The following is a 15,141-nucleotide window of genomic DNA, read 5'->3' as shown; positions in this document are numbered from 1 at the left end:
ATTTGCTCTCCGAAAAGTAATAGCAAAGTCAAATCTTTATTCTGAGTCGGCACAAAGATGGAAATCCAGCTTGACGTTCACTGTAGGTACTTATATCATGGAATTCCGCAAGGTAACGCCTACGTTTAACCAATATTTTTAGTTATAAGTACTAGTAGAGTTTTTTAGTAACAGAGCTCGTCCTGTGCTCCGTGCATGCCTTGCGAAGTGTTATTCAATTTATAGGCGATAGTTTTCGGCTTAACATCAGGTTGTCTACCTGATTGGTCCATCAATAATTACTATTTAAAATATATATATTAGCACGCTAAATTTATTCAATTTTTTTTTTTAATACATCATGAAAAAATATAAACAAGAACAACAACCAATATTAATAAAACTAGCCACTGCACCACATTCGTATATAAAAGCAGCCAAAATAATAATAATAATAAATTGGTTAAATCCAACGAAACCTACGCATAACTCGACGATGCCGACAATATCAAAAGTCATTAACTTTAAGTAGTACTTAAATCAAGTCTGTCTGTTTGTAGTGACTCTACCACCGTTACGGCAGGCGGATTCTAACGAGAAGAAGCCGGTAAGAAACTCGGTCAGTTGCCGTTTTCCTGTTCATTGTTCTTTATCATAGAGCCGATAAATATCATGCCTAAATCGTTTTAGTGATTACTGCAGGTCCCTGAGAGCTCTACATTCTCGCGTGTCACGTGTCAAGTCCAGGGTATGCAGATGATATAAAATAAGAAAATTACAAGTACGAGTCATAAATACTTAAGGGTAGGCTTTTTATAACTCTTACAATGCCTTAAGTTTTTTATAATTATTACTGGAGATTTCTTTATTTTATATCATCTGCATACCCTGTGCATACCCTCTGCACGCCACTGGTGATGGCGGCCTAACCGATCTCATTCTATGAGGAGGCTTTATAGTACTGTAGGCTTTATAGTAGGCTGTGAGGGAAATGGCAGTTATATATACCTGTTTAACCCAAACCCCAATCCTGTAGGTACTAGACGTGCTTTACACTTATTTCACTGAAAAACAGATATCTTCATTTATGTATAAAGAATCTGGAGCGTTGAATATCAACAGATATAATTAAAAGGAAAATGAACCTATTGAGATAATTTTGCAGATGACTACATACTTACCTAATATTATTTTTACTAAAGTACTTACCACCCACAATGAATTGAGGAAAATTATACTAAAACCACACGAAATGATATGATTTTAGTTATGTAAATAAATAGGCACGATTGTTTGAGTCAGCTGTCATTAGCATGAATAGGTAAGTGATAAGCTTATTATAGTTAGGTATGCCTACTAGGTATTAGTGTGAAGACACTATAAGGATGGTTATAATTCTAGATATAGGTTACTTTGTACTGACTTTGACCGTTATGTTATCATATTATCGGATGCACTGATTTGAATACGGTTTTTTGCATTTGTTTCCTTAACTTTTTATTCTAGGTAGGTTTCCACTATTAATTTAAGGTAAAAGTTGTATTTTTCTTGTCTCATAACTAAGTAGGTATCATTATCCTAAAATGAAAATATACGGTTCTGATAATATACGGTACGGTATTTCAATGTGCTTTTTTACATTGGATACTTTAGTTCCTGTAGTACGCAGATGTATCTATTTATACAAGTTCTTAAGTACGATCCTTGCTGATACGTACTTGTGGAACTGCTCAGCTCGAAAAACATAAACGAGGTTTTTTTAGCAGCTGTAGAGAAAATTTACATCTTTTTTAGACAATAATGGCTGAATGGGGATTCTGTATTTTCTTAATTCTGTGACTTCACATACCTTTAAGAACATTATGATGAACTCTTATGCATGCAGATTTCCTTCGCCACGATGTTACCTTCGCCGTTAGAACATAAAAGTTATTAAATTATAATATATATTATAATATTTAAATGACTAAATTAAAAACGAGCATTACTCGGTCCCCCGAAAGGGATGCCAAAGTGTTAACGGCACTTAAACTTGAAATGTTAAAAAATAACTGACAATAATAAAAAAAATAAAACAAAGAGGATTTCGAGTCATTTTAATTTATTGACTACAATTAACTTAATAATCGGACATAAATAAATATAGAAAATTATTGTCAAACAATTAATGACGTTGGTTTAATTCTCTAGGTTGTTTGTCAATTTCAAATGATTTTACGAAATAAAATTTATGTCGATTTACATGTATGAACTTCGCATGTTTTCATTCATTTATTTATTATATTATTGATCAAAACTCTGTTAAGTATGCCAACTTGCATTATTACGGACGATCAAAGATGTATATTTAGTACAGTTTCGTATAAACACGAAACCATGCTACAAGGAGGTGGATTGCATCACTTGTGATTATTACATTGCGATTATCGCATTTGCTATTATTGGATTTATTTATGGTATCTGGTACTTGATTACTTTATCCATAGTATAATATCGTCAGCTAATTAAAAAAACATTCTACGGCTGACATTCTCGCCTCTAACATGACATCAACCCATTCAGACTCGAAGCACTTCACTTTACAACACAGAGTCTGATGAACCGTTTAAGCTGAATGCAGCTATTCTTACATAGATAGCAATAAAGTCTCGAAGTTATTTTAATCTTTTCCAAAAATGTTATGATACTCGTCTCTACATTATTGTCTGAAAGTAACGTAATGTTGATAGGTTGTGATGTAAACACAGTACATTACCCGTAACGTTCGCAAAATGTAAAAATACATTAATGTGTTCATACATTAATACCTTGCTTCTCATTTAATAAACAACTTATCCTCTGACTCTAATTTCACTACAGCAGGTCCTTTGGATCTCGAAATTTTATTCACTGGTCATTAAAAGAAAAAAACTAACTAAAAATGTCACTATTTTATAACATATTGACCCAAAAAGAATTGACAGACTGTCATTTACGCTCGAGAAATTAATAATAAATCGAATCGAATCGAAAGCACTACTAAATTAAATCACTTTTATTTTTTAAAGGATTATATTTAATAATTTATCCCATGCATTAAATCATCTATAAAAGATTCTGTAACAGTAAGCCCATTACTAAAATTAAAACACCCAATACAATAAATTATTCTTTCATTAATTGTTAGTTTATTTGTATAAACTCAGTAGTGGGTGATATTAGGTTACTATCTGCTTTAATGTTAGCAGTAAGCAAACTGTTTTAGAATCTTCTATAAAGTTTCATATTATGGGAGTAGATAAAGTCTTGTGTTCAACTGTTGATAATTAGATATTAAAACACTCATGTGATATTATTAAAATATAGATAAAGCCACATTCGTGTTTTATTATAAAACAACCTTATTATACTACAGTTGCATAAATAACTATATTAACATCGGGCGTTAATATATTTTAAGCTTATACAGGGGGAAGTGGTTTAATGTCGTTTTTTTTTAATTTACAATCAATTAGATATATGCTGTAATTGTTTTTATTAACGACGATTGCTGGTAAGTATTTTACAAAATGGAACTATGAGTATGGTAAATTATAATAAGGTGTTCTAGTAGAGACGCTCCGCCTTGCTCGGGCCGTTCGCGGCCGCGTATTCCTGCATGCGTCGCTCGAGCTCTGGCCGGAAGTGTCTGATGAGACCTTGTACGGGCCACGCGGCTCCGTCACCCAGCGCGCATATCGTGTGTCCTGGGGTGGGTGAAAATAGAATAGTTAAATAATAACAGTAATAAAATTGTATGTATTCACAATGTATACTGCAGATGATACTGACCTTCGATTTGTTTAGAAAGTTCCCATAACATGTCAATTTCTTTAGGTGAAGCATTACCGTCAACGAATCTGTAAATAAGAAATTTAACATAAGCAAATACTCTCTCTATGGGTGGATGGGTAAATGACTTTCTATATTAGAATTTGAGTGTATGTTAAGCCGTCACCAGTCCATTATATTATTCCTAAAACCTGATATAAATATTTAACTAAGGCCCCGCGAATTCTTTATTCTACACTGGTAATTTTGGCCACGTAATATAATTCGACCACATATGAATGAGTGAAATATGATATAGTGAAATATAATATAGATATAGATCTATAACATTTTTACGTATTACTGTCTCATTTCCCGGGTGTTTTAAGTACATTTTTAAGTCATTCCTTTTTTTTTTTTTTAAGTATTCTTTAATTTAATTCCATCTAAAACTAAATAATTGCACTGTATACCCTGAGGTTAAAATAAGTGGTAGCACAAGCATATTTGTAATTTAACTCAAAATTAGCAGCTTACTCTGAGGGCTAGGAATAGTCGTATGTTACCCATCAAACTATGTATATTGCAACAGTGTGGTGGTTTTAAGCTGTATGGCCATCCCTTATATCGGAGGTCTTTGCCCAGCCGTGGGACACAGGCAACAAACATGTACAAAGCCACCTCTCAAAAAAAAGTACTAGGGTGTCATGACTCACCGGTACATAATTTTGTTCATCCACGATACACCCTCGCGGCACGGTGTGCACTGCCCACAAGACTCGTGCTTGTAGAACATGATGAGGCGAGCTATAGCCTTTACGATGTCCGTAGATTTGTCCATCACAATAATGGCTGCAGTACCCAGTGATGTCTGAGCCGCCACTAGGCCGTCGAAATCCATAAGTACGGTCGAGCAGACACTGAAAATATTAATATAAATTATTATAATGTGATTTGCGAAATTGGAAAATGTATAAAATAATATATTTATAACCACGGGTATTAAAACAGATTTCCAAGAAACCAATTATTTTGTTTATATTTTTTTCCAAAACTTAGCATACGCCAACCCCACCTGTTCTTCACCACGCTACTCGATGTGAGGTGGAACTAGGGCGGTCAATCAACCCAATCAACCGGCACACAGACACAGCTTATGAGCGGGTAATGGATTTACTTCCCTAATTTCGCTCTAAATATTAACCGGTTAGAACGTACTTCTTTGCGAAAGATTTTTTTGTGTTTTATTCTCATCGGTAAGAAATCTATACAAAAAATCCACTGGTTCTCAGTTTGGCACTCTAGGTAATTGGTAAAACTAAGTTTTTAAATCTATCATAACCTTTGGCTTAAGCTTATCTCTCTCAGTAACATGGGATGAACAGGGATGAAGAGGGATAAACAAGAAGCTGTTCTCCAAAGCATGATACTTACAGGCAACAAACATGTACAAATTTATTTACTTACTTACTTGTTTATTACTTGTTTATTGTTTATTGTTATTAGGTACACAAAACAGGTAATAACTAAAAGTAGATCTAAATATAAGTAATAACAAGTTTTGTTCTAAGCTACAACCCAAAGTATGTGTACACAACTTGGAATGAAATTAAACAGAAAGTAAAGATAAAATTAAAGTTGAAACAAAAAAGAAAAACTTAAATAATAATTTATATATTATTTCCTTAAAGATTATTCGGATAGTGCTTAATAATTTGATTTTTAAAAATATTTATCCTTTTGTTAAAACTTACTCTTTAGGTATCAGGGGTGTTGAAGATCCACCAGGAATGATAGCCAGCAGATTGTCCCAGCCTCCGGTCACACCGCCCGCGTGTCTCTCAATCAGCTCCTTCAGAGGAATACTCATCTCTTCCTCTACAGTGCAAGGCGTGTTAACATGTCCGGAGATGTTAAAGAGCTTTGTGCCGCTGTTACGCGGCCTACCGAATGATGCGAACCATGAGCCTCCGCGGCGGCAAATAGTCTGAAACATGCATAATGTTATTATCTTAGCGGGCGTCCATAAAATACGTGTGGTGTTTTTTTTTAAATTTTCTGTCCCTTCCTTCCCACGTGAGTTTTTTTCAAAATGTGGGTTTCTTACGTAAATGCGTTGGATTGTTATTGTACCAAGACCAATGGACCAAAATAGTATAATTTTTTTGATTTTAATCAATTGCGTGATATTTGCAGAGACCCCTCTTAAACATCTCACGTATTTTATGAACGCCCCCTTATACTAATATATAAGGTTTTTATTTGTCTACTTGAACGCGATGATCCCAGAAACTACTGATCCAATTTGAAAATTTATTTCAGTTCAGACCCATTTATCGAGAAAGGCTATGTATCATAACGCTAAGACCAATAGGAGCATAGCAGCAATAAAGAATGTTTCAAAATCTGGCGTTTTTTTTTCTAATGAGGGCTTCCGCTGCGTGCGCTGCGTAAACGGTTCAAGTTTCGGTAAAATCATGTAAGACAAAGTTGTTCTCTTATAAGGTTATAAAAAAGTCCGCGATAGAACATATGTCTATCTTTTAAGGTTGACTTATACGCTGAGGAAGTCGCGAGGGGCCGCCAGTGCTATAATAATCCGTCATGTGTTAAAATTTCGGTCTTCAAACTCCGTCAGAGATTACAAGGATACAGAGTTGGAACCAAAAAATATTCGGAATTAAGTGCTTTTTTAATTTTAAACAAAAGACATAACTTGTCTTAATTATAAAGAAAACCATCGTTAGAAACCTATAAATTAACAGTTTAGTTTAGCATTAACATTGTTGTTTTGATTGTCCAGAATAATCGGATGGATAGCCATAATAGTAGTTTATGCATCTAGTTTCATCATGAGCTAAAAGCGAATGTGCTAAGAAAGCCGTGAGTGTAATAAGTAATGTTCAATACGCGTTTGATAGGACGAAAAAATCAGGATAAACTTTTAAAGACGTTCTCAGAAATTAACCAAACATTTTTTGCAGTTTTTCCACGGTATGAAAGTTTCCCGCCGCTTTGGCCGCTCTCTAGATTTTAGTCGAAATAGGTTATTCACTCGCGATTAGTGCCTCGGTTATTATTCCATGCATGCAATAATTTAAACTGGACATTTTAAATTATTAACAATAAACCAAAAAGCGAAAATGTTAACAAAATATTAATATTTTACACGACGGCTTTTTTTTTCGCGCGCCAAGGTAAACCAGAATATACAGTCAGCATAGTTCACTGCATAATAATATAATTCAAAGAATATATTTGTATTTAAAACGTGTTTAAAGCATAACTAGTAATGAATTGCAAATAATTTGATAAAATAAAACATATTTATCATAATTTTTAGCTGCATAAAACTCTTTGTTGGTTAGAAACCAGGCTAAGTTAAAAGGGGTCAATCTTCATATATAACTTGTAGTGAACTACAAACTAAACTTAATCGCGTCATCAGAAATACGGTAATTGGAAATGAAACATGCTTGTCTAATATTTTGATTATGAGTCTTATATATATGTTATTAGATTCTCGTTATGAGCAAGTGTGATGAAAATTTCCTTTAGTCATTTTCTTTGCTTATCATCTTAAGAATAGGTACAAGTTTATATTAGAAAGTACAATAGTGTTTAACTTACCGGTGATACTGCAATCGTCTCTACATTGTTCACCGTGGTGGGACAACCAAACAGGCCCACGTCCGCGGGGAATGGCGGCTTCAAGCGTGGTTTGCCTTGCTTGCCTTCAATGGACTCGATGAGAGCTGTCTCCTCCCCACAGATGTACGCCCCGGCTCCCCGGTGTACAAACACGTCAAAGTCGTAGCCTGAGCCGCATGCGTTTTTGCCAATTAAGCCTGCTTGGTATGCCTGTTTTTGAAAAAATTTTAAAACATCAGTAGGTAGAGTAAAAAAAAGTATATTTTTTAACCTTTTAAAGCAGCACAATAGTAGCAGAGCCGTCAAGCAAGTTTTTTTGCATTCCAGTACAATGCCCCATAGAAATAGAATATAGGGGTATGAGTTGGTACCTGCACTACCTCTAACAGGCATAATTTACCATGTTGAGATTGCAGGAAAAGTATACTTAATGTAGAATTTAAAAAAAATCTCCAAATGTAATCTACGATGATTAGTATGTATATTGACTACCTTACCTCAGCAATAGCCACTTGCAAATTGCTAGCTTCATTATAAAACTCTCCTCTGATATAAATATAAGCAGCCTGGGCTCCTATAGCCCGGCCAGCTACTAAACAACCCTCAACTAGCTTGTGTGGGTCATGACGCATGATCTCTCTGTCCTTGCAGGTACCGGGTTCTCCTTCATCTGCGTTCACTACCAGGTATTTGGGACGGCCGCCTGAAGGTTTGTTCATGAAAGACCACTTCATACCAGTAGGGAAACCGGCACCTCCTCGGCCACGGAGACCGGATGTTTTTAGTTCATCTACAAGAAGAGTAAGTGCATTAGCATTCTGTTAATATAGAAAGCTATAAACACACTTTAGCTACAAGAAATATAAACCCTTTCTCTATCAATTAACCTTGAAGCAAGTAAAAGTGAACCAGTTGAAATTAACAAATTAACTGTGTAATACATTTCTCTCTACTTAAATAATATTATATGAAAAATAATTAATGCACATTTATCCAGCATTGACTAAATCCAGAATATCCGTACCATGTAGTAGTTAATAATGATTAATAGGTATGATGATCATGATGGTGAAGTAGTATATTGTTACATTTGATTCAATAATAGTAGATTTTAAGCAAATAACAGTATTTAATCAAACTATTTCTTCAGCCTGGTCCGAGCACAAAAAAAACATTATTTGGTATTTTTTTAAATATATTGTATATTTTCCATCTTTTTTTTATTCATTATGTAGTCTGGTAGATATTGTATATATCTGGTTATAGATTTTTATTGACTGCTAAACTTTATTTGTTTGTTTGTAATATCTAGAGAGTAGAGTTATGGAATATAGATCCTAAGTATTGAGAATCAGTAAAAAATGTTTTGTCTAATTTCGTTGTTGATTGTTTAATTAAAAAACAAGCAGACGGCTTGTTCTTTAATTTAATTTATTTAACATGTCCCCAATTTAAAATGGTTTTTGTTTCTTTTTGCCTTTGATTTCTGTTGGATCTGAGAAACTAGTTTAGGATAAGCAAATTGTAATGAAGACCTACTTAAGTTATGTCACAATATGGTGAAATTATACAATATAGTAATTATTAAAAGTTCAAAAACACAAATACTTACTGACAATCCAGTCGGTACCCTTCAACAAGATCTCCTTGGTCATATACCAGTCTCCCCGACTTAGCGCACCCTTCAAGCGCCAGTCGTGCCTTCCATAAAGATTGGTAAAGACTCTGTCGCTGTCACTAAGTGGACCGAACTTGGTTTTAGTGCTCTGGGTCTGTTGGAAGCGTACTGAACCATTGTTGATACTAACCAAGGGTCCAACAACACCTAGAGCAAAGAAATACCTACGTCAAAATTATGTAAGTCTTCCAACTGCGCACTGATGGCGAGATTTAATGCCAGAATAAGGATTTACAGAGGTTTTCATAAAACCAGTAAACAGTATTAATAATTATAAATACTTTTTTACCAATATGGGATTTTGTGGCTTGAACAACCCTTGCCAGAGCACCAGCCATTTTTCAATTTTTTTGGAAATCCAATGGAAAAATGTCTTATTAACAAACTTCAAAACATTTAAAGCACAGACCAGCGAAAATATTTTTGCAGTCAAAGAGTATATACAATTTACCTATTGTCAATATCCAAAGATAAATAAGTAAGAAGAAAATTTACATTACCACAACCGGATTGAGTACCTATTAATTATTACAAAAACATGAAGACAGAAGATAAGATATACAGACAATTGTAGCTCTCTGCCAGTATAGTAACCTAAGTAACCTAGTAAATTTATTTAGTTTGCTAAAAGTTCACTAAACCATAAGTTGTTTATAAGTTCACTTTAACCATAGAAGAGACCAGCTACGTGTGACTCGCAATGAATCTTGCACCGAGGTTACTGTACATTTGTTTTGACGCCGATTTATGCAGAGCTACTTTCTGCGTCCAAGGCTTAATTTGTAAAATTTTCAATTCTACGATCTATTACACAAAATATTTTCATTACTGTAAGACTTAACAATTTATTTTAGTTTAGAATAGTAATTACTTTCCATTTCCATGGGTAAAAGGATAGTATTACTGTAAGACTACGCTTCCGCTCGATGGTTTTCTGTAGTTAGTAATGACATTGCAAAATAATTTCTAAAACTACGGGATATTTTGCCCTATTTATTAATGACTTGTACCTACCTACTTATTAATTACACCATGGGGTGTTTAGTGTTCACTGTGTTCATATAAATATGGTATATAGTAGTACTAAAACTAACTTGTATCAATCATTGATTGAATATGTTATGCCGCGTCCACACGCTTGGTGTTTGACAGCAAACAGAGCCAAACAGCGTTTACAATCAACAAATACAAACAGGACCCATGCTTGATGATGGATAGGATGTTCGGTTGACCTACGAGTATCTTTATAACTGTCATGTATGGAGTTTTTATATAAGTTTATTACTTTTTATATTGTGACGTTTGATATCTGTCTCCGATTAAATGGTGTAGCGAGCAGCCGTATTTCTATTACTAAGATATTTTTCAGTGGCGACGAGATTATAAAGAACTACAAAACACGTAAGGAAAAAGCAGTAGGTACATAGTCAAGATGTCGATTGGTAAGATTGCAGAGTTTAAGCTCGGGAGCGATAATTGGCGTTTGTACATTGAAAGATTGGAACAGTACTTTGTAAGTAATAAAATCACAAATGAGTTGTATGTACCAACGCTAATAACAGTTATGGGTGCAAGTACCTATGAATTGTTGGTCAGTTTGTGCACTCCTGACAAACCAGTTTCAAAAACATTCGCAGAGCTGTCAGACATATTAGGAAATCATTTGGATCCAAAGCCATGCGTATTAGCCGAAAGATTCAAGTTTAGACAGCGGGTGCAAACAAAAGAAGAAAAAATATCACAATATGTAGCAGATTTGAAGAAATTATCAAAAACGTGTGAGTTTGGGACATGGTTAGAAGAAAGCCTTCGTGACCAATTGGTTTGTGGCTTGTCGAATGAAACTATACGACAACGGTTGTTCACAGAGTTGCATTTGAATTTTTCTAAGGCATATCAGCTAGCGTGCAGCATGGAAGCAGCTGAAAAAGATGCCGCGCTAGTGGAGACAAAATCTACGATGTTCAGCGGATTTGGCAATAGCAGTAGTGTCACGGCAGATTGCCAGACCATGGCGGGAGCATGGCGGGGCAAAAATGACAGTCAAACGCGGTCGTCGAAAGAACGCCAACAGGGTCAGAGGCAGCGTTCTTTTCTAGTGCGTGAAGCGCCTACGACAGAAGTGAAGTCGTCTTCATCATCTAACAGAAGTAGGAGGTTACGATCAGGCAGTGCAAGCAGCGCTTGCAGCGTTTGTGGTGGTGACCATGCAGCAGTGGGGTGCCGCTATTCTCGGTTTGTGTGCCGAGTCTGTAATCGACAGGGGCACCTAGCCAGGGTCTGTTCGTACCTAACGCATTATAACATGGTTGCAGCAGAGCCAGTAAGCGAAATCGATTCTAGCAGCGAGGAAGGAAGTGAGGAGGTAATTGTACAAATGAACCAGATTTCAGTGGAAAGTTGTAAACCCATTCTAATAATGTTGAAGGTTAACAATCATACCTTGAAGATGGAGTGTGATACAGGCAGTGCCGTCTCTTGTATCAGTTTCGACCTGTATTCACAGAAGTTTAGTGATTCGAGATTAAGTAGATGTAATTTAACTTTAAGATACTATACGGGCGAAGTAGTTCACCCGGTAGGCATGCTACGTCCCTTAGTTAAATATGGAGATATTAGTAAATATTTGGATCTATATGTTATCCGGAATGGGAAAACCTTGTTATTGGGTAGGCAATGGATCGTAGAGCTAGGGGTACAATTACCCAGATTTAACTGCAATAGTGTCGAAGTAAGTGATTTTAATTTATCGGAATTCAGTTCCAGATATTGTGAGGTTTTTGCGGACGGCTTGGGGCGATTCACTGGCGGTACGGTTGGTATTCATCTGCGACCCGAAGCGGTACCAGTGTTCATGCGTGCAAGGCCGTTGGCATTCGCGCTGCGCGAGCCAGTTGAGCGCGCGCTGGATCAGTTGACGCGTGATGGTATCCTCACACCAGTCGACCGCTCCGACTGGGCTACGCCGATAGTACCTGTGGTCAAAAAGGACGGAAATATCCGGATATGCGCTGATTATAAATTGACGCTAAATAAAAACATTGTAGTGGATCGGTATCCCTTACCAAGAGTAGAAGATCTGCTGGTGCGATTGCACGGAGGAAAACGTTTCACTAAGATTGATTTGTCGCAGGCGTATTGTCAATTCGAATTAGACGAGCGTTCGAAGCAATATACGGTAATTAATACTCATAAGGGATTATTTAGATATAATAGGTTGGTATTTGGTCTGTCGTCGAGCCCAGGTATATTTCAAAAGAGGTTAGAGGCATTGTTTGCAGATCTGCCTAAAGTAGGTGTCTTCTTAGATGATATAATAATAACAGGTCAGAATAGTGCGGAGCATTTAGATAATTTACATAAAGTTTTTGATCGATTGCAGTCGAGTGGGTTGAGGGTAAAAAAAGAGAAATGCAATTTTTTTTGCAGAGTCGGTATCTTATTTAGGACACGTTATCAGCAAGACAGGCGTTCATACGTGTCCGGACAAGATCAAGGCTATCGTAAAGACACCCGCGCCGACTAATGTTTCCGAATTAAGAGCATTCATCGGATTGATTATGTATTACAGCAAGTTCATAAAGAATGTGAGTAACGTTATGGCACCGTTATACAGTCTCCTAAAGGCGGGGGTTGCATTTGAGTGGAGTAGGGAATGTGAGAACGCCTTTGCGATGGTTAAAAAACAGTTAGTTTCAAGTGATGTATTAGTACACTATTCGATTGACCTGCCTTTGATTCTTACAACTGACGCAAGTAGTGTAGGAATCGGGGCGGTAATTTCGCAGCTCACGGCTGAAGGCGAGCGTCCAGTAGCGTTTAGTTCGCGCTCTTTATCTTCCAGCGAGCGCGCGTACTCGCAGATCGACCGGGAAGCGCTCAGCATTGTGTTTGGGGTTAGGAAATTTCACCAATATTTATATGGAAGGAAGTTTACTTTGAGGACGGATCATAAGCCGCTAACATTTATTTTTGGAAATAAGGTAGGCATCCCGGTTATGGCTGCGTCTCGTTTACAGAGATGGGCGGTGCTGTTGTCAGGCTATAATTATGATATAGAATTCGTTTCCTCCATTAAAAACTGTGCTGATGCACTTTCCCGGCTTCCATCACATAGCAGTAATATTCGTGAACCTAAGAATGAGGTCACGTATGTGAATTTTGTAGAAGATTTTTTACCGATCACTCATGATGACATTAAAAAAAAATCATCAAAAGACTTACTTCTTAGTAAGGTTATGTCTTGCATTCAATCTGGGTGGCCAGATAGTTGTTCTGACGAGCGCATGAGACCATACTATTTACGTCGGCATGAACTTTATTGTGAGCGGGGTTGCATAATGTGGGGCTATAGGCTTGTTGTACCGGACTCTCTGCAGAAAGGTATCTTAAAACAGTTACATGTTGGCCATTTAGGGATAGTAAAAGCTAAATCTTTGGCTCGCAGTTACGTTTGGTGGCCTAATATTGATGCTCAGATTGAAGCGACTTGCAAACAGTGCGAAACGTGCGCCATGGAAGCAGATGCTCCACCACGCACAACATCTCAGCCCTGGCCTTATCACCTACAGCCATGGTCACGGCTGCACTTAGATTTCTTAGGTCCTATAAACGGTAAAACCTTCTTGGTTCTTATTGATTCAACATCTAAATGGCTTGAAATTTTTGAAATGTCGAGTACAAAAGCAACCAGTGTAATAAAGGTTTTGAGGCAAACTTTTGCCAGGTTTGGTTTACCACTAGAAGTCACGTCAGATCAGGGTCCACCGTTTAGCAGCACAGAATTCAAAAATTTCTTAATGAATAATGGAATTCGTCAATCATTTTCACCTGCGTACCATCCCTCTTCAAATGGTGCTGCAGAGAACGCTGTCAAGTTATGTAAGCGCACAATAAGGAAGGCTCAGAGAGATAATGTAGATTTGGATGCAGCTTTACAAGCATTTTTACTCGCGTATAGGAACAGCATTCATTGCACCACTGGAGAAAGTCCGGCCGCAATATTACAACGTCGTGCGCTACGTTCGCGATTCGATTTGCTGCGTAGCGAACGCGCAACGGCGGACAGAGTACGTGACGAGCAAAGCCGTCAAGTTGCGTTGGCGGGCGGTATTTCACGAGTTTTGACTCCAGGAGATTCAATCTGGGCTCGCGAATATGGGTCTCGCGATAGGTGGTCAAAGGGAACCGTTACTGCTTCAGAAGGGTCTCGGCGATATCTAGTGGACACCGGAAATGATCGTGTTTTATCCAGACACGTGGATCAAATCAGACGCAGATCACACATGTCCGATGTTCCTTGTCCAGTGTCATCTGCTAATGATAACCAAGAGGCATCCTTACAAGAAGCCATAAGCGCGACATCAGACAATACAGGCCAAGGAGTCTCGGCCGAGGAGACAAGTTCTAGTGAGCCCAGCTTGAAAATTGTTGGGGAGGAGGTTGACGATGGTATGACAACAGCAGTTGCGTCCTCGCCCGAATATACAACACCACCGTCAGTGATGCGCCCAAGGTGAATAAGGAAGCCGGTTATCAGGTTTTCACCTTAGGGCTGGACATGTAAATTAAGGTTATTATTAGTTCTGGTAATTAGAAGCATTGTTTAGTTTTACTTTTGATGTGGCTTGTGTTTCCTTAGGAAATAAGAAGGGAGGTGTCATGTATGGAGTTTTTATATAAGTTTATTACTTTTTATATTGTGACGTTTGATATCTGTCTCCGATTAAATGGTGTAGCGAGCAGCCGTATTTCTATTACTAAGATATTTTTCAATAACGATTTATAACGATTCCAACAATATACCATATCGAATAGCAACCCTTGTACTACTTATTAATGTATACTGTATAGTTCCGGTTGCCATCCGTAGTAACCATTAGTTTAACTTGACCAAACGGAATAATGTTCCAAACCAAAAAAGTATTTTCCAAATCAGTTAATAAATGACAAAGCTCTGAGGTAACATAAACATAGAAAGAGAACCTCCGAGAGAGAATTTGATCAAAATAACTAGAACAGAACAGAAGTGCAGAGCGTACTAG

At 36.9% G+C, this 15,141-nt stretch overlaps 1 protein-coding gene across 1 annotated transcript; it reads right to left on the bottom strand.

Annotated features, from left to right (window-relative positions):
* Positions 1-3,467: 3,467 nt before the first annotated feature.
* LOC120637173 (NADH dehydrogenase [ubiquinone] flavoprotein 1, mitochondrial) lies at positions 3,468-9,521 on the bottom strand. The gene is made up of 8 exons (XM_039908848.1): positions 9,387-9,521; positions 9,032-9,244; positions 7,917-8,209; positions 7,399-7,629; positions 5,523-5,755; positions 4,485-4,688; positions 3,790-3,857; positions 3,468-3,704 (listed from the first exon to the last, which is right to left on the bottom strand). Exons 1-8 carry the CDS (start codon positions 9,433-9,435, stop codon positions 3,565-3,567), a joined length of 1,431 nt encoding a protein of 476 aa, XP_039764782.1. The 5' UTR covers positions 9,436-9,521; the 3' UTR covers positions 3,468-3,564.
* Positions 9,522-15,141: the final 5,620 nt, after the last annotated feature.

This window comes from Pararge aegeria, chromosome 3, assembly GCF_905163445.1.
Source record: "Pararge aegeria chromosome 3, ilParAegt1.1, whole genome shotgun sequence".
NCBI lineage: Eukaryota > Metazoa > Arthropoda > Insecta > Lepidoptera > Nymphalidae > Pararge > Pararge aegeria.
The sequence above is the reverse complement of the archived record's forward strand: the minus strand, read 5'-3'. Positions and strand labels throughout refer to the sequence as shown.

Coding starts and splice junctions, on each gene's coding strand:
- LOC120637173 (XM_039908848.1), bottom strand. CDS start 9,435: ATGGCTGGTGCTCTGGCAAGGGTTGTTCAAGCCACAAAATCCCATATT. Junction 9,245..9,386: donor AGCCACAAAATCCCATATTG/GTAAAAAAGTAT, acceptor TCTTTGCTCTAG/GTGTTGTTGGACCCTTGGTT. Junction 3,858..4,484: donor ATGAACAAAATTATGTACCG/GTGAGTCATGAC, acceptor TCTTATTTACAG/ATTCGTTGACGGTAATGCTT.